The following is a 24374-nucleotide window of genomic DNA, read 5'->3' as shown; positions in this document are numbered from 1 at the left end:
ACCTCCTCCTCCTCTGAGAGGGTCGTGAGCTGCAGCAATTGAGCCGCTACATGGAAAAGCTTTTTGTCTGATGGGAGTGAAAAAGGGGAAAGAGAGAGAGAGAGAAAGACTAAACACTTTCGTGTGGACTTGCTCTTTTCTCTCATTGCCGATTATGGTGCCGCTTCAGCAGAAATATTCAGAGTGCCTTTCAGAAGTCATGGGCGCGCTTATCCTTTACATGACTGAGAATTCATTGTTAGCGCTGATTTATTGTTACACATTTTCCACGGCTCAGCACGAAAGGAGTCAGCATTCACTCTTCGTGCCCTTTTCTTGACATTCCCAGTTGACTCTCGGCTTTAGGTTAGGATGTTGGTATCGTTGTATGTAACAGATATTCTTTCAACACGCCCATGGCCTTGTAGCAAAGACAGGACGCTGTTTGCCACCTGTGGACTCTGGTGCCAACGGGATCATGTGTGACTTTCACCGCACCCAGTACAACAGAGTGAACAACGTGGCAGCGTCACTCGGCTCTCTGCCCGTCTCTAAGCCTGCCGCTATTTTCGGGTGACAGCAGCTGCCAGGCCTGTTTTGTCAGGCCCCTACAGAAAGAAACAATGCCATGTGAGACTGAAGTTATTTTGTTTCATTCCTAGTTAAAACCAAGAACATCTTGGTAAGTCATTATTGTATATAAATGAAGTCAAACTAACACGCCACACTTTGCACTAGTACCATCTTGATTCGAGTAAAATCTTCTTTTTTTTTTTTTAAAGAATTTCCTAGAAATTATGGACTAAACTCTTGCACACACAAACATAATTGGGTACACCTTGCTAGTCCTCGGTTGGACCTTTTATCGCCTTCAGAACTGCTTCTATTATTTGTGGCATACATTCAACAAGCTGCTGGAAACATTCCTCAGAGATCTTGGTCCATATTGACATGATAGCATCACACAGATGCTGCAGATTTGTTGGCTGCACATCCATGATGTGACTCTCCTGTTCCACCACATCCCAAAGATGCTGTGTTTGATTGAGATCTGGCAACTGTGGAGGTCATTTGGTATATAAAGTTGTTCTCAAGAATACAGTTTGATATTATTTGATGTTTGTAATATGGTACATTATCCTGCTTTAAGTAGACATAAGAAGATGGATCATGTGGTCATAAAGGGTCAACAACATGGTCAACAACAATACTGTGGTAGACTTTGCCTAAGGATCTCAAAGTGTGCTAATGATCCCCTACGCCATTACACCACAACAGCTTGCCTGAACCTTTGATACAAGGCAGGATGGATCCATGCTTTCATGTTCGCACCAGATTCTGATTCGAATGGACCAGCAGAATTCAACACTCATCAGACTGGGCCATGTTTTTCCAGTCTTCTGTTATGCCGGTTGGGTTACCCTCTGCAAATTGTATCCTTAGTTTCCTGTTTCTAGCTCTCAGGTGTATTCTGCTGCTGTAGTCTATCTCATGTTTTGCATTCAGAGATGCTCTTCCACATAGGTTGGTTTGATTTACTGTTGCTTTCCTATCAGGTCGAAGCAGTCTTACAATTTTCCTCTGACATCAATAAGTCATGTTTACAACGACTCACTGCTCACTTGATATTTTCTGTTATTCTTTTGTTGTTTCCTTCTGGCCATTCTCTGCTCGGAAATAGTCAGACCAACCAGTCTGAAACCAACAATCATGCCACTTTCAAAGTCCTGTAAATCACCTTTTTTCTATGTTCTCATTATCGTTTTGAACATCAGCAGGTCATCTTGACCATGTCTACATACTTAAATGCATTAAATTACTTTCATGTGTTCTCACATAGCAGAAATCAAACCCTGTCATTGCTGATATTTTTGGATTGCTTCAGATTAAAACAAACACAAAAAAGCAGTGAATCTCCTGTGTTCTGTATTCAAACACTGACTATGGAATATTAGCTACATTTATGCAGGTTACGAATTTGCTCTGGGTGGTGTTTTGAGTGTCTGTGTAGATAATAATGTCATTAATATTTGCCTTCAGTGCAGCACACAGACAGATCTGAGTGGTCCTTAGACATGCTTAGTTGAGGTCATCTTGACCTGTGGCCATCTGTGCTTGCAGAGTCTACAGATTGAGAGTTGCTTGATCCTTAACCCTCTGCGATCGTGAGGCCAAATTCTTGCAGCAATCACACCATTAGTTTTGGGCACCAGCAAGTATCAGGTGTGATAATTACCATTCCTCCAGGGGGTGGGGGTGGCGCAAGCGTTTCTAATTTGGAACCTGTCTATGTTTGGGCACCACATTTTCAGCAGGCTCTCATTAGGCACAATCAGTCAAGTATAATGAGTTTAGTGAAGTGGCGTGGTATTTAAAATAGTCGAGAAGGGTTTTATGATAACATTCTTCCCCCCAATCCCTAGAATCCATTCAGCGAGCGGTTTCATGATGAGAAATTCTCAATTTGGCCGGCAGATTCCATTAAAAGTCATTAGCTACACAATGACTAAGCAGCTGCTTGTTGAGCTCACTACGTCTCCATCACTAATCACAGTCCTCTCTTTCCTGTCTCTGGAAAGCCAGGTGTAAAAGAGGCATGAAACTCTTGATTGATACTTCAAGTAGTTTTTCCCTCGGCGAGTTCAGTTTAATTTACTACCGTGGCCACTTAAAGAAAATGAGTTGCCTACTGATCATACAACATGTTGGAACTTTAAATGTTCACTTTAAGATCAGCTCCTTCAACCTTTAAAACACAGGACTGCTGCAGTTATTGTATGTCCAGCCTTTCGGCTGCAGCACAGGCCATGATTTACATTTTAACACGTGAGAGGAATTTTCTCAGTGAGGACCCCTCCTCTCTGAAGTGCTGCCTGAGAGTTGAGTCATCACTTGTGCTCAGCAGCAAGATTTTTTTCTCTTACACCCACAGCAGCAAAGACTATTTGGTTATTCTTTTTTTTTTTTCTTTTTTTTTCTCGTTGTCATTTTCTCACAATTTTAAAGCAACAAACTAATATTTCAGCTGAGACAGACAGCAAGAAGCTGGGAGGGGGGGAGATACATCCATCCACGCCTACCCTAAGCTCTTTACGCCTCACTGTGAGAGTGGTTGGGCTGCTTCCAAGATGGCTTAAATCATGGCTAAGCCACTGTGGGATTTGGGGTTCCACGCTGCATGTTTTGATTGTGGGCATTTAATATCTGAATAATGGTGCAAAAATCTCTTATTCATTACAGGACAGAACATGCCGTTTCTGTCTAACAGGAGCAGATCAATTTGTTGTCACATCAGAGAATCATGAAATGCAAAATAAGTGCAAATAGATGAGCAGGATGGCAGAGGGAGATGTTCCCGAGTGGCTTGACCCAAAATGCTCAAGGATGGAAGCATTGTTTTCAAAGCTCAGAAAGGACATTGTCAGTGCGCTCAGATCAGATGCACTCCCTATATACAGGGACCAGTGTCAGGCAAACAGAGGATCAGGTTTCACGCCGCTGGTAGTTACAGGGCAATGTATACAACACGAAACACAAACTGAGCACTTGTGTGTAGCTGCCAAGGGTTTAGGAGAAGATCCAGTTTCTATGTGCTTTAACCTCCATTATTATTTTAACATCTGTGCAATACAGCAGTGGGCAGAAGCCAAAAAACTGAGCTACTGCCTTATAGCTTCAAGGATGCTATGACCTATATTCTTTAATCTCTGCTGGGAAACACATGCCACTTCTAAAACTACTACTTTTGCTGTTTTACTGTAGTCTTGCCAACATCACCAATCCTGCAAACATAATACAGATTGTCTGTTTACAGATTTAGAAACAAAGTGCTTCATGAGATGGAATAAAAGTGAAATTGTGTTGAGGAAACAGCAAACAATATATTTAATTAATTAAAATTAAAATGTGATGATTAAACTAAAAAGTAAAAAAATAAATGCAATAGTAGGAGATGAGGAATAATCAGTAACCCCCAGGGCTGGAAGATTTGGCCCAAAACTGAACTTCCCCCAAAAGCTTCTTGAGATAAACTCCAGTCAGTCTCCCAGAGGCTGCTTGTTAAACTGTCCAATTTTAGAGTAAAGATGTTTTTTTGAGAATGAATTAAAAAATGTACTAATTTACCAACAACTGTGCAGTGGATGGATTTTTATATAATTCACTCATTTAATTGTATTTCGGGCTAAATGTACATATTAGTTAAATTATTACTACAGCCTGAATGATACACTACTTTTAAGCCCGATACTGATATCGGGTGTTTTTAAAAATCCGATATTCTGGAGTCCGTTCTTCGTACCTCGCTTACTACATCCAAGATCAAATCATCGCGCCAACTTTGAGCTCGCTATTCCGGTTCTCCGAACACACCTGTTGTTGACGATTAGTATAGCTGGATGAAGTAATGTGAGATCACTGGGTGGCTTAACAGGGGCTACGCATCGATAGTAGAAACATTGATCGGCAACCCTTTGATTGGTCGACGAAAATGTCGAAGGAGCGCGCTCAGTATTTTTCGGCAGCAGAGCAAGAACTCTTGATTGAGGGATTTCAGGAGTTTCAGAGTTTAATTAAAACGCAAGGGAACACTGCAAAGGCTGCAAAAGCAAGGAGAGAGGGCTGGCAGAAAGTTGCTGACAAATTAAACTCGTAAGTAATTTAATAATAATAATAATGGATTGGATTGGATTTATATAGCGCTTTTCAAGGCACCCAAAGCGCTTTACAATGCCACTATTCATTCACTCTCACATTCACACACTGGTGGAGGCAGCTACGGTTGTAGCCACAGCTGCCCTGGGGCAGACTGACAGAAGCCAGGCTGCCATATCGCACCATCGGCCCCTCTGGCCAACACCAGTAGGCAGTAGGGTAAATTTATTATATTATATTACATTATATCCTCTTTCACATTAGAGCCACGACAGGACCCACTAGAACATGGGAACAAGTAAAAGTGAAATATAAGAATATTCTACAGCATGGTAATATTTATCACTTATATTGCTTTTAGTCTCTTGAAAAGAGACCCTGAAATAATCTGTTTGTTTGTTTATAACAGCAACCAAGAAAAGGGCAGAGCAACAAAAGACAGGTGGTGGTCCTGCACCCCCTCGTCAACAAGTTGGTTAAGTAAATAATATCCTCACGGGAAAATCGATATCTCTCTATGCACACACTGTCGCGCTGAGCTAAAGGATCCTGTGTATCCCGCAATATACGCTGAATTCTGAAAACTCTCCTTATCAATCTTGCACCTTCCGCAATGGGTGGCTCGCGTATACGGACAGGACATGGCTGCGACAGACTTCCCAAATCCACCTTCGCTTTTATAGCCGTGGTCTCTCATCTTGATTACACGAAGTAATTTACTATTACTACTCTGAAATATGAATTACATCTGAAATAATCAAATACATGAAATAGAATGATTAATAGTACATTTCCCTTTTTTTAGGAAATGACCTGTATGTATCTGTGTGACATCAATGAAAGGATCAAGTACTGCATTATCTTTAGTTACATTGATAATATTTATTTATGGAATAACAGTGGAAAAATATCGCTGTTGCTTTCGTATAAATGAAGCGGACATACCTGAGTGGCCACGATCTAATCTTGTTTACATAAAGTAAACCTGCTCCCGAGCAGGTTTACGCTTACGGGTCTGTTGCTATGACAGCAAGTCCCGGATGAGCTTCGGAGAACCGAACGATCCAAGATCACGCGAAATCGTCAACAATCAAATCCAGCTAACCTACTTAGCGAGGTACGAAGAACGGACCCCTGGTCTATCAGTCGATATTTTTGTTTCACGTGAAACATAAACGGAGTACTCTAACATTTGTTATGTGTAGTGATTTATTTACTCAGATGTGGTCTGCCTGACTCTGGTCAGATCAGCTGGTTGATCTTCAAAGCACATTTGTTGATGACAGTGAAGTTGCAGAAGGTCCTCTGGTGGACAAACAATACCACCTCAACGCGTGTTTATCCGCTATTAATTTTCATCAGTCATCATAAATGCATATATATATATATATATATATATATATATATATATATATATATATATATATATATATATATATATATATATATATATATATATATAAGCAAATAGCTGATGTCGGCTCACACATAATAAATATGAGCTTGCTAACATTATGTGATAACTTTACGTTCATTTCTTGCTCCAAAAAACACAAACATGACAACGCCCATAATTCTAACTTTAAAATGACAGTGCAGAAACTAATGTCACAGTCTCCATGTTTAGATACAGTCTGTGGTGTATATATTTTAATCATTAAAAAAATAACACGCCACCTATTTATAATAAAATTACTTATTAAATGTAATAATGGCTCTTCTCCCTCTTTTCCTTCAATAACTGCTAAACGTTGCTTCTGTTTTTTTAATTAATGATTGATTAGTTTAGAACATTTTACAAGTTCTCTTAAATAACTGTAACTCTGTTACTGTTTCTGTTCGAGGCAAAATTCAATTTTTTTTCAGAAAGACAAGAAGACAAGCTTTACTATGATATTCAAAGTATAATATCCAATGTGAAGAGATTCAGAAGGTGCAAGCAAAACTGGGAAACACTAAGTTATAGCAAATGTAAAAATCTTTCTCTGTGTTACAAGAAAAACATTCACATTCAAAGCATTTAAAAATATTTTCTACTAGTTATTTATAGTAGGTCCTAGATGATTATTACAGTGTTAAATTCCAGAAGAAAATCAGGATCACATTTTGTTTATTGAACTTTATAGAAATCAGATGAGCTGCAACATTTTCTATTTCTGAGACAGATTTGAACGCAAATGTGCACCTCTGAAAAAAAATTGCAGACTCTTTAGTAAATATTCTCCCTTAGAAAAATGTTACTTGAATCCTGACTGAAGGATGATTTTCGAGAGAAATAAAGCACTTAAATGCTTGGGAAAGTAACTTGGGTTGTGGCCTTCAAGTATCTTTTGTAACCTTTCATGTTGTTGGTGATTTTTTTTTTTTCCAGTGGGAGGCTGGAAAAATGTTTTATCAACACAGCTATTTCAACAATATTTGGTGCCATGAATTTTTCATTCAAAGAGAAAATGGTTACTTATCACAAAGTTCGCACAGTGTATGAAGAGTTTAAAGGTGATCTAAAAGATAGATTTAAAAAGATCAATTTATCCACTCATTTTAAGTGCAACACTATTTAGGCCTCCCCAGGAGAACTCTGTGATTCCCTGCTTTCATGGATTACTGCACATCTCTATACTTGCGCTGCTGCTGCTGGACATCTACATTTAGTTTTTAAAACAACCAACACATTTCACAGCACAGCAGGCATGTTCTTGACCCATTACACCTGACTGAGGAGCCTTAAAATTTCTATTTCTTAATACACTCTGATAATACACTCACAAACCATCCATATATCCATTTTCTGCTGCTTATCTGGGCATGGGTCACAGAGGGAGCAGTCTAAGTACTCCTAACTCCTCTCACCCCAGAGACCTCCAGCTTATTCGGGGAGGGGGAGGGGGGGGGGGGGGGGACACTGAGACATTCCTAAACCAGCCGAGAGATATAATCTCTCCACCGATTCCTGGGTCTACTGCTGGACCTACTCCTGGTAGGACATGCCCAGAATACCTAACCTAGGATGTGTCCAGGAGGCATCCTAGTCAGATGGCCAAACTACCTGTCTCCTTTTGACGTGGAGGAGCAGCAGTTTTACTCCCAGTCCCTCTCGAATAACCGAGCCCCTCACCCTGTCTCTAAGGGAGAGCCCAGCTGCTCTTCGAAGGAGCAGCTCTTTTTGCTACTTGTGTCCATAGCCTCACTCTTTTAGTCGGTACCCAAAGCTCGTGACCATATTTGGTTAGAGTAGGAACGTATATTGATCGTTAAATCGACAGCTTCACTTTTATGCTCAGCTCTAATTTCGATACAACAGAGAGCTGAGCATAAAAGTACCACTCTCCCCTCACTCGTTAACAAGACCCCAAGACACTTGAACTCCTCCACTTGGGGCAGTAACTCGTCCCTGACCAACAGTGGGCAGTCCACCCTTTCCAGCTAGCAACCATGGTCTCGGACTTGGAGGTGCTAATTCTCATTCCCACCGCTTCACACTTGGCTGAAAGATGAAATCCTGAGACCACTAAAGCGGAGACCTTCCATCACTTGGCTACACATAAGTACTCTATCCATAAAAACTATGAACAAATGGCAGCCCTGGTAGCGTCTAACACTCACTGGAAACAAGTCTGACTTACTGCCACCAATATGCTACTTCCAGATCAACAGAAACAACCAAGTCCAACCAACAATCAAGACAATATGTTTGGATACACCAGCTTTGTCCAACATCTTTCCCTGCCACCTGATCCAGCTCAGCACCTCTCTTCACTAGTGTCCAAAACATGCGGCCGCAGATCTGATAGCATGATTACAAAATCGATCATCCGCCTACGACCAAGGGTGTCCTAGTGCCATGTGCACTTATGAACACCCTTACGCTCGAACGTGGTGTTTGTTATGGACAAACTGTGATAAGCACAAAAGCCCAATGATAGGACACCACTCGGGTTCAAATCCAGCAGGCCGTTCCTCCAAGTCCCTCCCAGCCACGTCAGCGTTGAAGTCTTCCAACAGAACAATAGAGTTCCTTGGGTGCAGCACTCTCCAGGAGCCCATGAGACTCTGAGCTGTCATTTGGCCTATAGGCACAAACGACAGTCAGGACCCGAAGGCGCAGGGAAGCAACGCTCTCGTCCACTGGGAAAACCCCCCAAAATACCGGCAGTGAACCGGTGGGATACAAGTATACCCACCCCTGCCTGGCGCCTGTCACTGAGGGCACCTACAGAGTGGAACAGCCTCTCTGTTTGTTTTCCTGTCTCTGAAAAACAAACAGAGAATCTAAAAAGTTAAGTTCACTCACAAACCATTGAACCTGGTTTTCAGCCTCTCTGTCTTTGTTTTATTCATTTTTTGGATGTTGCATGTTTTGAAGTTCACTGAGCAGCACACAGCTGTACTGATGTGTGTTGATGCTGGGTTGTGGAGTGAAACAGGAAGTGTTAGCGACTGAAGAAACACCGCAGGCTCTTCCCCAGGCAAGCTTTAATTCTCAAGAGAATATTGCTTATTGCCGACAACAACAACAAGCATTTTCCTCTCTGGTGTTCCCTGCACGATATAGTGCTGATGCTCCTTTGATTTTCTGTTTCTATACAACACAAAAAAGATCTTAATTTATTTCTGTTCCCGCAGTTGGAGTTTGTTTGCAGCATGTTGCATTAAGTGAAAGTATTATTTATAATAAGACATAAATCAGTGGGTATCAAGCTGCCACATACTGTAATTTGGACAGCAGCTGGTGCGAAGGTTCACTGGTTATTTTTGACCTGCTGTTTTCAACACCAGAGTGTTTGCTAAAATGGTGTTAATAATTATAATGCCATCATCATACACACTCTATTACTATTTGTGTACGCATGTGGTTGTATGTGTGTGGAGAATATGACACGCTATAATTGACACATGATCATAAAAAAGGCTTTTAAAATATTGTAAATGACTTCAAGTGTAAATCTAAAAATACGCGTTTCACGTCTGTGCGCTCAGATGTAACAGGTTATGACTCAGAAATGAGTACAGCTAAGACTGTAAACTGTTGTGGTTGATGGCACAGCTGCTGTATGTGAAGCGCACACACTTCCTGTGGTTCCGGTTCATGACTTGGAAAATGTTGCATTCGTTAAATCAGTGTTTGGGACACACATGTATGTATAGTTTAGTATGTTTGGGTCAGATGAAATAGTGAAGCATGTAGCAAGCATATGTTGATTCTGAGAAAACTTTTCTAATTTTCCATCCTGGCATTGTTCAGCTCCCTCTTGGGGTCTCTCGTGCTGTCATCGCCATGAGTGGCTGTTAATTTCCCTCTGCTTTGTCCCTCTGCAGTGAAGTTGCAGTGCTTTGCAGGAGCTCTTTGTTTCCCAGCAGGAATGACAACTTTTAATGAGCTACCAACGGACCAGGAACTTTGTACCAGGAATCGATGTCTTGTACCTCCCATAATTTCCAAAAACAATTTTCAAATTCTCCACACAGTGTAAAGTTGTTTATATCAACTGTGGAAACCAGAGGATGTGTCATATGTAACAACAAGATCTGCAGCTACAGATTGGATACACAGTGGCTGTAAATTAGGTACTTTTTGACTGGATAGTTGAATCTTGTTAAATAGACACAAAAACCTGTGTCTATTTAACAATTAGCTCCTGAAAATAACCACAGTGTGTATAACAGAAATTTAAATAACACATAAAGACAAAAATCCTTTGTTTTAGCATCAAAAACATTTTCTAGACCTATTCCTAAAGTTTGTAAGTTAGGTTGCTAATTTCATCTTGATGAAAACTGCATTTTTTTTGCATTTGTAATGCAGATATCTGACAAATTACTATTTGCGTTGTACATTGTACTAAAGATTCTTTCAAAAAATGCGTGATCCGCTTTTGCTTTCTTGCATTTTATTTTTGTTTCTTCTCAATCATTAACAAGGCTGTATATTAGCTCAGCGGTACCGGTCTGTGAGTCGTTTGGTACCGGGCGGCGAGAATTGAAGCTCGGGTGTGAAATTTATGGTTTTCAGGGTATGTATCAGTTTTTATCTTAATTTTTTTTATCGTTTTTATCGGTTTCCCTGGGTCTTTTCCCGTGCATTTTGAATAACTCTTCCTTTTTTTGGGTACGGTTTTATTTTGTTGTATTTATTCGCAACACCTTAAAGGCCGGTCTGTGAAAATATTGTCAGACATAAACTGGTCCGTGCCGCAAAAAAGGTTGGGGACCGCTGTATTAGCTGGCTGCTAGCTTTAGCTGGTCACTTGGGACTCCCCCTCCTTGTCCATATATGGTCATTTCTGTATCTAAAGTGAATCCACAAACTAGTCGGTGATATCCTGGTGGTTATGTCTAGGGCTGGGCCATATTATACCGTTCACCGTAATACCGGTACAATGTTAGGCAATGATAAGAAAATGAAATATTGCGATAGAATATGGGTAAACGCGCATGCGCAGTGCCTTTGTTTTCATACGCACATGCCGGAAAAAGCATGGCAGCGACGGAGAATGAGAAGGACAAAAGCGGATCGTTGAATGAAACGGATGAACCAGAACTGATTTGTAAAAACATGCAACTTCAGTGATGTGGAACTGGTTTGGTTTTTGTCTGACCGATAGCCACCAAAGCATTTTATTATTATTTTTTTTAGAACATACAAACGGGTCGTCGTTATTACCGTATTTTTCGGACTATAAGGCGCTCTTAAAAGCCTTTAATTTTCTCAAAAATCGACAATGCACCTTATAATCCAGTGCGCCTTATGTATGAATTCTGGTTGTGCTTACTGACCTCAAACTGATTTTACGTGGTATATGGCGCTCAAAAATCTGTCAAAAAATGTTTTAGTATGACTTAAGCGACGAAGCTGCATTACAGCTACCGTAGTCAGGAGCCTGGCGGAGTGATACGTACTGTGCTTCAACATAATATTACCGTATTGTGTGTGTATAAGGACCCCAAAATGGAACCTGTTAAGAAACATGCTTATGAAGTGGATTTTAAACTCAAGGCGTCACGCAGTAGAACAGAGCAGCTGCAAGAGAATTCAGCAACAGCTGCTTGTTAAAGTGAAAATAAATTGATGGGGTTTTTTGCACTAATAAAGTTGTGGAGTTGTAAAGTAGTTAATTATTGCACAATTTCTGTAAATCCAATAAACTTCATTTCACTTCTCAAATATCACTGTGTGCGTCTCCTATATGATATATTTAACTGACATTTTTTTTATTGTAACAACCAACTATTTATACGGGAAAATAATGACTATTAACAAGGTTGCCCAAACTTTCAAAAAATCTTTGGGCCTTTCACTTTGGATGCAATGTCTTGGATCCATAGATAAGTCAAATGAAAAGACTGTCTTAGTCTGGGGTTTATGACTTAGTAGTAAAGGTCTCTTGACAGCCAAGATATTTATTCATCAGCCCAGGAAACTCAAAAAAGCTAAAAGTAAAATATTTTGAATACAGATGTTTTGTATATGTTGTTGCATGTTTTGGATACGTTGCAAAGTAGTGCTAACCTGTAAACTCTGCTGCTTTTCAGTGTACGGGCCGGGGCACATTCGGATTTGGCAAAGATGATGTTATAATAATAATAACAGCAGGTCTATCCCTCAGGATCTGCTGTAATGTGCGTAGCGATCCCCGATGTGGAAGCAGCTGAATGCAGCACGGCAGGAAGCCTAGAGGACAAAGGAATAATCTGCTTTTATTGACAAGATGAGAGAGAAATCCCTTAAACCCTCTGGTTTTACTCATGAGTGCGAACATCGCAGGCACAAAAGAAACTGATGAAATCCTGCTCTGAATACTGTGCTGTCTGTACCTTGTACTCATACTGGGAAAGGTTTCCGAGTGATGCAGTACAAGTCTGAGTATTACATTCAGCCACTCCAGACACCCACTGCATCTGTAAGAGTTTCCAGGTATTCCCAGTAAATTTAAAGAGCTGTACATTGCTATTCTGTTTTTAGTGCAATGCCCCGTAACATGTCAGAATTTGAAGTGTAACCAGTATACAGTTCAGTGGTTATGGCGGACTCATTTTTGGTTCTAACTTCATTAAACATATCTAGTAGAAAAATATCTGAAACAAACCATTTAGAGCACAGTTTTTCCCACTGTCGGGATTGCTTGTACATGTGCGGATCTCATTATTTGCATTTTTGATCGTGTTTAATATGAGCAACTACCTCTGTAACAGTATAAATTGTTACAGTGAGAACGGATCCATGATAATCAAAAGCTCCCAGCGTAGCTGCTGCTTTAGCTTGTTTCCTGGAAGTCCCGTTCTGACCTCTGGCACAGTGTGTTCTGCAATTTCTCGAACATGTGGAGAGTGCAAACATCAATTCCTCTTTCAAACCCTCCCAGGTTGTGTGTGGGGGATCATCACTGGTGATGCGAGCAGTTTACACCATAGCTCCAGCATGCCATAGCTCAGGAACAGAAGGGACATTGTGACCATAGTTCACATTCAGATACTGAGTTGGGGACACTAATCTTAGAGTGCATTGTCTACAAATTGCAGGATTGGAGGGTCAATCCCCTCCACAAGAACCTCAAGTTTCTCTCGATGACAGACTGATCACTGGTGATCTAGCTGTTGCAAAAATCCCAGTTTTCAAGCCCAAAGGCAACCCGTCAGGTTCAGGACTGAGACCCGGAGCATGATTGTCATTTTGTCAGCATTCATTGAGTTCTGAATTGTAAACTGCTACAGCATGTGGGACTGTCAGAGTAGACATGATTCTACTGTACCGTCCCAAGGATCTGAGGGAGATTATTCATAGGGAACAATCTGAACCGTCGCTATTATGTCAACTCAAAGCACACTGAAAACACTGACCTTTTTGGCTACTTAAACAAAATGTTCATTTACTGCTTTTGGCCTCTTACCAAATTTGACTCTCTGAAACTTTCTACAATTCCTTGAAAATAATATCAAACTGAAGGATTGCTTTTTTTTTAACACACTGGAGGAGATCCAACACAAACGGCAAGATTGCAGCTAAGGTTGGGGTCACTGTAACCACGCAACACGTTTTTTTGTATTTTACCATAAATAAAACATTTACCTGCAAACTATGGAGAAAAAAAAATCTCACAACTATTGAAAGCCTTAAACTTATGAAGTGATTTAGTATCTTAAAGGTCAATTTCCCTGCTCTTATTCAGTGTCGTAAGTAAGGAACAGAAGGAGACACTGACACCATATTTCACATTTAGTCAGATGCTGAATTGGTGACGCTAATCTTAGATTGTCTTGTCTACAAATTGCAGGGTTGGTGGTTTAATCCCTGGCCACTCCACATGCCAAGTGTTCTTGGGCAAGACACTGAACCACAAGTTGTTCCAAGTAGCAGATAAGCGCCTTTCATGGCAGCACAGCCCCAGCTGGTATATGATGAGTGTCTTTGAATGGGTGGAGGAGAAAGTCATGCCAAGGTTCAAAGACACTGCAGTGTATACGTGCAGACCATTTAATCTGTGGCTGCTATCTAATAAATGACTATCTTTACTACATGTATTGAGTCTGGACAGGTGTGGATTTAAACTGCAACTTGTTGGCAGAGGTGTACAGTACAACAGCAAGGCGTTAAGTGTAGTCGTTCATTGCTCTGCAATGGCTAAGCAGTAAATTTACAATTTCACAGTATAAAGTGTGGAGGAATATGTGTTTGCATGTACCGGATTTGCATGCACCATCATTTTTCTTGGTGAGTTGGATTATTTTTCTTTATCCCTCTTGCTTTGTTTTTTCTAGTATTCCGTTCTTTTATACAGTTCTGTGGAAAAAGTCTTGAGCTAGCTCTCGTTTCTTCATATTTTTCTTGCTTGGTTCCACCATCATGGAGTTTGCATGTTCTCCCCGTGTCTTTGTGGGTTCTCTCCTGGTACTCCGGCTTCCTCCCACAGTCCAAAGGCATTTGGTTAAGTGGTGATTCTAAATTGCCCTTAGGTGTGAATGTGAGTGTGAATAGTTGTTTGTCTCTGCGTTGGCCCTGGGACCTGTCCAGTGTAACCTGTTTCTTGCCCTATGGCAGCTGGGATAGGCTCCAAGTGGTCTTGAGTAATAGTAATCCAGGCGTTATCCAGACGTTTTTCTTTGGCTGCTTTTTCACTAATTTCCAGTTCTTGTACCTATCTACTTTCAGGGGAAATGTTAGTTGTTTTCTTGCTAGGTACTTAACACCAGCCTATGAATCATTAAATTGTATCTTTAGGCACTTTGTTACTAGCAGCCTGTTACAAAAAAACATGATTTCTTTCAGTGAGTCTATGAAAAATTGAAAAAGAGAACACAGCTTGGCAGTTTTTGCACTAACGAGGTAATTTGGAGAGAGATATTAAGAAGGATAAGAGAAAAAAAAGCATAGGGAGCATAGTGTGTCTTCTCTCTCCAACAGAATGTTGCCAAAGTTGCTAAATGTGATTTGACGTTAGATAAGCTGGACTTACAGCAACAGGAAGAAACCACCGGGGGTTGTATTTATCTCTGGATGGGAAGATGACCTACAGTAAAATTAACTTAATGTATTTAATTTTTATGCTAAAGACTAAGCAAGGTGGTTTTATGTACCATCCTTCCTGTTTTTTAGAACATTTGAAATACTCTTATGAGACAAAAACCCCATGTTTTAGTCATTTTGCTCCTACTGATCAGTCTGTCATAAGCAAGTCCAGAGGGGGGAAGAATACCTTTGGCAGAGCCACTGATCTCAGGACACTGAACCTGTCCAGCTCTGTGTCCTTGAGCCTTGCCTTAGTCATGAATCACCGGACTGACAAAGCTCAAGGCATGATCAGAATGACACATGATGAGCTAATTTCTTACCCCACACAGGCGTCTGGGGATCGTCTGTGCAGCATCCTTCTGCTGATGTCGTCAGTGGCTTTAACCCGTTATATAAATCCGATTGTTTTCTTGTCACAACCTTATGCCAAACGCAGGATTCAGGTTTTCAATTAGATGTGATGCTGCGCATATCTCGGCACATTACTGCGAATGAAGTGACCGACAGTGTTGACGCTAATGAAGGCAGCCCACTCAGGCTTCACTTTGTCTTCATTATTTCTTCAAATTGAAAACTGAATGTAATCAAGTTCTTATTATTTGAGAGAAAATCTTTAAAAAAAGGGACTGAGTAATATGAAAATTAACAACGCATTGCGCATAATGGAAGATTGTAGACTCTTATGTCGTTAATGGTTAGGATGCTGTCAAAATGTTACAGTCCAAATGTGGGTTTCCTGCTTGAGTGACACAAAACACAGGAGAGCGACTTTCTTCCACTGCTGTAATTTAACCTCCTAAGACCCGAACTCTTCCACAGCATGCATTTTTAATTCCTCTTTGATATTTGGGATGATTGGGGCCTGATGAATGTAAAAACAAAGAATTACCTGATTTTTTTTTTTTTTTTTTTTTACTTATTTTTGTTTTTAAGAAAAATGAGAGCCACATATGAGGATATTTTTTAAAAATTTCGATAGAACAGAAGCAGTATAATGTCCTCGTAAGTGGATATCAGGCCCTTGTAGAGCAAAATTGAGTATTTTGGTCTAAATAACCCAAAATGCGATGTCCACATATGTGGACGCCAGGTCCTTGGAGGTTAAACAGTTTCATCATAAATTCAGGCAGATGGGGCAGTGGACTGTTTATGAAACACATGCTGGATAGGTTATATTAAGATCATGCTAGAGGAGGGTGCTGGGCTTCAGGAGCACTATCCAAGACCACATCAGTATGCATGTTGTGTTTTTGCCTGTCACCACAAGCATGGGGCACGTGCAGGCATAGGCAGTGAATACAAGGGCAGAGTTGTCTCTTCAAGGCCCTATCTGTGATTCTTTTATATGCATTATTTCCAGGTAGAGGTGACTTTTTCTTATTTAGGAACTATTTTGATGGGTTGATGGAAAGTATTCTATTTATGAGCAGATCATCCTTGCTGTGTACAGGCGTAAAGATTCTCTAAGTCCATGATTTGCTTCGTACCTCAATGAAGCATACCTTGGTTCATGTCTGTTAGTGGGGTTGAAGAGCATGAATGAAAAAAAAAAGGGAAAAAATAAAACCTTTTGATCACAGGTATCGCCTATTTGATTGTGATTGGTTTTCCAACTCTCATGCTTCTGAGGTGTAGCGTGCCTTTTCCTGCATTCACATGCTCTCATGCTTCCCCTAAAAATAGCATGCTAAGTTAGGAGAAGTATTTTTATCGATGTACAGTGGTTCTAATGGTCAGTATGGAAAATGCATTTTATATGGATAAGATTAATAAGATACATGGTGTGCATCTCCAAATGAGAATTGTCCACATTTACGGAGATGGCATCACAGTGGAGGCTAAATCTACTGAGCTTTGCTGTTCATGACACACAGAGAGAGAACAGGGATCAGGAGCTTGTGGTAAATCACAGTCTAATTTTGTAAAACTAAGACAGTTGAGCTCCCATTGGTCACAGTTTAGTGGTCAATGTAGACCTCTGCGATGAATCTTTGCACAGCCTATGACTTAACCTACACCTATGTCATTGTTAATGTGTTTATTACCTTGTGGTTGTAGCCCAGTGTTTTAAAAGCAGTGCCAAATAAAAACAATACATAGAACCAATTTCACCTTTTGTATCCCCAATCTTCATTTTTTGGCAAAAAAACATATTTTTCCAGTTTTTGTAAATTTGTTTATGTCCATTGCGATCATTTCAACAGTCTGCATTCAGGAATGTGCTGAAATCTGTGAGTCCGTATGTTGAGGCTATGGTTATCGTTGCTTATATTGATGTCGTGTTTGTTATTCTCTCACTGATAAATTCCAAATAAAAAGTCAATTGACCTTTTCACAATGATTGCAGGCGGCGTTGAGGCGACATGTTTTACATATTTCCAAGGAGGTGCATGTGAGGTTGTAGCGTAGGTTACAGTGTAGGGTTTCAAAGGGGTTTGCAGTTATGGCATTCGTGCAGTGTTCATTTGACAGAGACGTACAAACGTTACTGTTGTAATAAATCATTTGTTACACAGGATCAGAAGTGCAGAGCTCCACACAGCTGTCAGACTTTCTTACATTTTTTTAATAAGGCGTTTTTGCTCTTATTAAGCATTGCTATCTGTTTTCTGAAGTCAAAAATATTTTTTAAGTTTATTATTTTTTAAAGTCAATATTTGTGGTAACAATTTGGCCTTACACTCTAAGGAGCCATGGTTCGAGACCGGGAAAAGAGATAAATTCCTGGGATGTTTGCACCTGAAAGGGCATCCTATATAAAAATCCATCTACTGTGACGACCCCATTGCTCTAAACCAAAAGAAGCTTGCTATTTGCAGTAGTGCATATTGTATTACACACGTGGGTGTTCACTTTAACTACACTTTGACTATATTGGTATTGAAATGCTTTATTTCTTTAAACAATTAAAGTTTAAATCAATATTGCCAGAATGATGAATGTGACATTAAGACTGCTGAAGTGTGTGTGTGTGTGTGTGTGTGTGTGTCCTAGAACCTAAAAAAATAAAACAGCAGTTAACAGCCTGGCAACAAAATTTAAATATATTTAATTGTGTCTGCTGATGCTCGGAAAGTTATAACTACTCATTGACAAAATTTTAATTGTAAATCACTAAAATACTAATAAAACCTTTTTATTAGTCTGTTAGTGATGAACACGTACAGCAGATTTAGGGTGATTTCGCGTATTATTCGGTTTATTATTGTTGTTGTAAGAGTTTATTTTCCCTTCCCATTTGCAGTGTCACCTCTAGACTATTCAAATGGCCATTTCAACCAGATTCAGCAATAACAAAGATGTCCTTAATAGAAGATAGAACATATCAGCTACTTGCTGTAATGAAAATACAAGATAGAACTAAAACTGCAGATGTGGCCGTGGTTTCTAAACTGTTGCTGGGTACAAACATTACTCAGAAATCATTTACAGCTACGAGTTGATCATCAATCAGGTGGCCAGTTATAACATCTCTCTAATCTTGGGTTTTCCTACTGCATGCGCTGCCCATTGAAACAGCACCGTGTCAGCAATGACACTGCAAATGTCTAAGATGTTCATCCATTGTCTGTGTTTGTCAAGGCTGCACTCAATCACGTTTACAGCTGTTGTTGTAAACATGCTAATTTGCTGTTATCACCTCGGGAAAAGGATGAAGCGTAGTTATTGAGAACAGTCATAAAGACTCTACAGCATTGTTCACAGACCAAGGCCGATCTCACAGACGTTTACAGCTGCTCTAAAACTACAGAAACTCTGTATTTTCCCATCTCAGACAGAAATCCCAAATCAGTTTTCAGTGAAGTAAAAAAATATAAATATATATTTATATATATGAGACTGCAGCAATTTAAATTTTGTACTTTGTCCTTTAAAAAAACGAATCTGAAGTTTAAAGTTATCTTACCTTGTGGATTACAAATACTTTTCAGCTCAATGATAGCACATCAACTTATTCAGTCTCTCTTGTGCGTTTCTGTATTTTTGTGGTATACACGAGATACCTCATGAATCAATGTAGCATTTGAGGTCAGACAGATGGGCTGGCTGGAGTTTCCCGGGGTAGTCCTTAGGTCATTTTATTTTGGAAAGCATCACCGTGTGGTGGTTGAAGCTGCTGTGGGACAGTCATCCATAAGGAACATTAGGTCAGAGATTTCTGCTCCCATGAACAAATGGGATTAAGCAGTGCCGTACCCAACTCTCAATGCATCTACTGTTTATCAAGATCCTATATTTACTACACGCTTTAAGAGAACGTGGGGCAAACTGGTTACTGGTTCTCCCTCTCCTATCGGGGGAAGAGAGACTTCTATTGCAGAATTAGCACATTTCTTCCCCAACAAAAATCTTAATGAGCATTCAAAAGATCCAGATCCTTTATTTGAAAAAGGTATTTATGGGGAAAAATAAATTTATCGGATTCTCATCAAACTGCTACTGTCAGTCTTCACCTCTTTCATTTCCTTTTACCAATTTTTACAACGTTTAACTATTATTAAAATAGAAGTTTTTATGTTAGATGCTGGCTCTCGTATGTACATGATGATGGTGAGTCACACTTCAGGAAGAGTGGAGGAGAATGAGTGGGTTTTTTGATGTTTGCAGGTTGCCTTCTGAAGGCTTGAGACCTGCTTGTGCACTCTGCAGCCCTGCACACCATACACAGCATCACTGATGATATTGGAGTCAAAAATTAAATTTGTTCTTTTCTATCTATTTATCTCTTATTGAATTGGTCAATTATTTATGCAGATTGCTTCACAGATAGTTAAGCTTTCTCTTGTGAGTTTTCTTTCAGATTAAATTCCAAGTTTTAGTATTTTTTCTTAAAAGCCTTAGACATACAAGTGATAAAATCTTAAAAGCAACCCTACTTAAAACCTTTTTCACATTTAAATCAAGAAACACTTGATAACCATTAGTCATGGGTACAGCGCAAAAGCCAAACCTTATCCAAAGACACATTTACCACAAAGGTTAATGTTTTTTAATTCACTTTTTATGCCAGGTATTCAAAAACTAAATAAGTAAGAGGTTTAAAGATTCCCACCTCTTTATCACAGTCATTACACTCTGCTGATTCAATCCAAGGTAGCTGTGGGGGCACTGGAGTCTATTCCTGCTGTCGTAGTGTGAAAGGTGGGGTACACCCTGGACAACACGTAGACTAATAACTATTCATGCCCACATTCACACCTACGGCTAATTTAGGTTGGCTAATTAGCATAACCCACCCACTTCTTTGGACTGCACCCAGAGAGAAACCACTGAAGCACGGAGAGAACGCGCAGACTTCACACAGGAAGGCTCCAGCTGGTTGTAGCCGTAACACCGTGCTGCCCGTTCATCATACCGTCTCTGACAATGTAACCATTTACAGCTGATGCGACTCAGTGAATAAATATCAACCAGTGACAGCGGTGAATGTCATCTCATTTGAAAATAGGCCGATAATAGTCACCGAGGACAATGTTTAGATAATATATCTGTGCGTCATCAAGTGCAACATGAAGACCCGACTGAAAAATCTAACACCAAGAGATCAAAAGTGCTTCCTTTCAGCTGTGTAACAAAATACTGATTTAAAAAGGATCATTTTTAAATTCAAAAGTTCTTGGATTTGCCTCCAGTGACTTGTCTCATGACTTGAAACCTGCCCGTAAAGATGCAAAGTTTTTCATCCTGGCAGTGAACAGTTGTTTAAATTTCTGGGGAAAAGATTTCTTTTAATGCAAATTTCTTCTTGACGTGCAGTCTACGCTGGCATTAAGTAAGAGTATGTTGTCAAAAAATAAATGCAAATTTGAGTTGAGTATATCTTGGCAGCTCCCTTGGTTATCATGCAGGAGTGGTCAGTCCTCTCTGTGAGCTCTGTGCCCCCTTGTGGGTGGAGCCATCTGCCAGCAAACATCCGAGGGAGGCTGAATATACAGATGTGATGCATCATTATGGGATGACAGAGATGAATGATGAACGCTGGCACTGCCTGATGTCGCTTCATTGACAAACTGAGTCATGACTGCCCAGTCATTGTAACGGCCCGAGTGTGTTATTTACTGCTGTTGCTGAGTCGTCGTCTTCTGTTGGGATTAGCATTTCTAGGGTTGCAGTAACATTGTTTCCAGTTTCTAAACTGGGACAGTCAGAGGCATAAAGAGATTTCCTGGCTTTGAAAGAAGAGGGGATGATTAAAAATGCATGCGGGTGCTTTTTGTCATTACAGAGCCATCAGTGGTTGCAGGTTGACAAGACAATTTCACATCATGGAAATGAATTAACCGGGGTTCATTCATTATGCATGCCCATTGGTTTCTTGTTCAGGATGGCCATTGTGTCATTTCTAAATAGATGAAAGCCAGGTAGGCTTGCAGATAACCTGCTAGTGTATTTCGGGATGTAGAACATTTGTTCTGCTGTCTGGCAGAAACCTTTCTGTTCTTATTTGTGTCTCTCGGGGTCGCGCCCTCGTCTACATTAGCGCTGGCTGTAAAAGGGAAAATTAGGACACTTGTTTCACAACGGTTTTAATAAGCTGCTGTGCTTTTTGACTTATAAATGTCAATTGATGATGCTGTAGCATTAACATTATGTTTAAAGGATTAAAAATCTAGGTCTTCCCCATCCCAAATGGCAGAAAACTGATTGTGCAACAGCTGCATTGCAAAATGTAAGATGTATAAACTGGTTTATCTGCTTTTTAGCCTACTTTCCTTTTTTTTTTTTTTAAATGTGCTGTAGTTAGAGATTTTAGAGGTTTTTATCTTCTGGCCCGTATTTCTGATCATCTTCAGCTGCCTTTTTTGGTTGGACAAATACAAGGAGTACTCCCTGGTTTTCACTGTTAGTAGTTTTGTCAGGTGAGAACACGGGTAGACTGAAACGAAGGTGGATCAGCTGAATCTTGGTTTCTCCATCACCAGATATGCTGTTGATATAACTCCTGTGGGGCTGGCAGAAGTGATTAAGTTTCACCTAAGCTCACTCCGTGGCAGAGCTGGCGGCTCACCATCACTGACAGTCATATTTATTGCCCCGCAACCTGCTTCCCTCCTGGCCTGGGATTCTATTGGTCACTTCCAGACTTGGATCTATTCATCAGTGTCTTCTCCCTGCAGAAGAAGGCAACGTGAACAGAGTAAAAGCGACACCCTGGTTTTTATTATCGTGCTGCTTCACTGTCAACGTCGAAGCTTCAGGCTCAGCTGCATCTCCGAAAGCTGAAGCCACGTTCTGTCACTTCGCCCACACCTCCACTGCCAATTTACATGATGAGGCAAGCTCTTGCGTATTTATTTATGCTGTCAGATATACAGTAACACTGTAGTCTGTTTGTGACACTGTGACTCTTTCTTTTTGGTTTATATAACACAATAATAACAGGCTGGCAAGATGCATCAAGGTCTGCTGATTAATAGCCATCTAATATTTGCTATGTAAAACATTTGTTACGTACATGCTGCGTTTCAGGGTTTTCTGATGTCGTGGAATTAAACAATCGGGAGATATTTTCGGTTTGTTTTGACATGACTCTGAAACCCAGATGATGATCAGTTTATGGTGAAGCTGTGACCAAAAAAGAAACGTTTGGGGATTTTTGTTTTTTCTTTGTTGGGCAAAGACAAATATCCATATGGTGTAAACTGTACAGTTTTTAAATGTATTTGATTTTTTTTAAGCTTGCTAATATGTCATCGTATTTCAACCTAATCCAGTTGTTTTTCTCATTTTCTAAAAGTTGTTAAATCAGTTAAAATAGTGAAATAAATGAAATAATTAGAGACAAATGTGGCTCGTGTCCATTTACCAATACATCTTAAAGATTAAAAAACTGCTGTCTAGTCCAGTGTGCATGTGTATATACTGTACTGTACCACTTCAACTTAAAGTAAAAATATATATTTTTTCCCATTCTCTGCAGGTGGTGCTCGTTTTTGCACTCAGCATCGGAGCCCTTGTGATATACTTCATAGATTCCTCTGAGTAAGTAATTAGCTTTAAACTTACTCTGTAATTTTTTCTTTTCCCCTGTAGCTCACAGGTTTTTGAGAGTTTAACTGATATGACTCACTTTAAGATCAGTAACCTCATAGCTAGACACAGTCTTCATGGAAATGTAACCTCATAGCAGCTCTACCAATCAGAGCATGTCTGTAGATGGAAACTGAAACTGATATCAGAAGTTTGTTCTTCAGTTTTGCTGTCCTTGGCCTCAAAACCTGTTTTCCAGTCATGAGCTCCAGGAAATTTTCAGGTCACCGTCTGAAGTCGTCTTGTTGCCAGCCTCATCCTTCCTTCTGGAAGCACTCCTCGGTGTAGTGTGCAGAAGGCAGGACATGTAATGGTCACTCACCAGCTGTGAATTCACCTGAGAAATACCCGCGTCACTCGCATATGGGTACAAACTGGTGCTGTCAGACATTATGTTGACTTTGGAGCAGGTTAATGACTGTTTAACGTCTGATCCAACTAGCTAATGGTGGAAAATTTGTAGGGGAGCGCAGTGCAATTAGAAAAAGTCAGTCAGGTTTGAATTAGCTTAATTCACTTTACAAAGAACTGCAGTTTAGTTCCAGGGAAATGAATATAAAGTGTAGTAATAACGCTGCTGATGTTTCTGTTACATTACAGTCTAAATTGCTAAAATCTATTGTAGTTCTATTTGTAGTAGTGCAGACACATGAATGTGAAGTTCATGTAAGGTAGCCTTAATACCACTGAGTGCTTTGTCATGGTTATATGGCATTTAGAACACGGGCTTGCTATTTTTTGCTTGTTTGTTGTTTAATCCAATCATTTTCCAGGTAAACTGCTCCGGTCCTCCTTTGCGATCTCCGCTGACGACCAGCTAGAGCTCACAGATGAAATTTGCTTAATCTCTGTAAGGATCAGACTTTCAAAGAGGCAGGAAAGTCCAAAATTTCCTGTTCAAAACAATCGCCATCGGTAATCAGACTAGAGGAAGCGGAAGGCTCTTTAAGCTACATGTGAGGCAGTATACTGTTACTGCGGCCTTGTGGTGTTTGGACACAGTGTCATTAAGAAAGTGGGGTAAAACACGCCAGGATAAAAGCTTCTATCAAGCCCACAGTGAGTCTCCACTGGGAGTAATGTTAAAGCAGAGAAGGGAAAATGAGCTGTAAACTCATATAATCAGCCTCCTGCAGGCACACGTTCAGCTTATTTGTTATTGCATAAGAAGACGTACAGCTGAGGGCTTGGCTTGCTCTGATGTGGT

At 40.1% G+C, this 24374-nt stretch overlaps 1 protein-coding gene across 7 annotated transcripts in view; it reads left to right on the top strand.

The window, feature by feature from the left end:
* Positions 1–24374, top strand: part of LOC146626816 (calcium-activated potassium channel subunit alpha-1a) — a 102004-nt gene that overhangs the window by 20339 nt on the left and 57291 nt on the right. For all 7 annotated transcript variants that reach the window (XM_085361470.1, XM_085361466.1, XM_085361469.1 and 4 more), the window contains exon 3: positions 23058–23119. In XM_085361470.1, coding sequence (XP_085217596.1) covers positions 23058–23119 — 62 coding nt within the window. The remainder of the gene's footprint in view (positions 1–23057; positions 23120–24374) is intronic.

Source organism: Diplotaxodon limnothrissa, linkage group LG8 (genome assembly GCF_057381915.1).
Source record: "Diplotaxodon limnothrissa isolate DT_005_m linkage group LG8, D_limnothrissa_male_GT1.1, whole genome shotgun sequence".
NCBI lineage: Eukaryota > Metazoa > Chordata > Actinopteri > Cichliformes > Cichlidae > Diplotaxodon > Diplotaxodon limnothrissa.
Note: the sequence above shows the minus strand (reverse complement) of the source record. Positions and strands in the feature narration are given on the sequence as shown.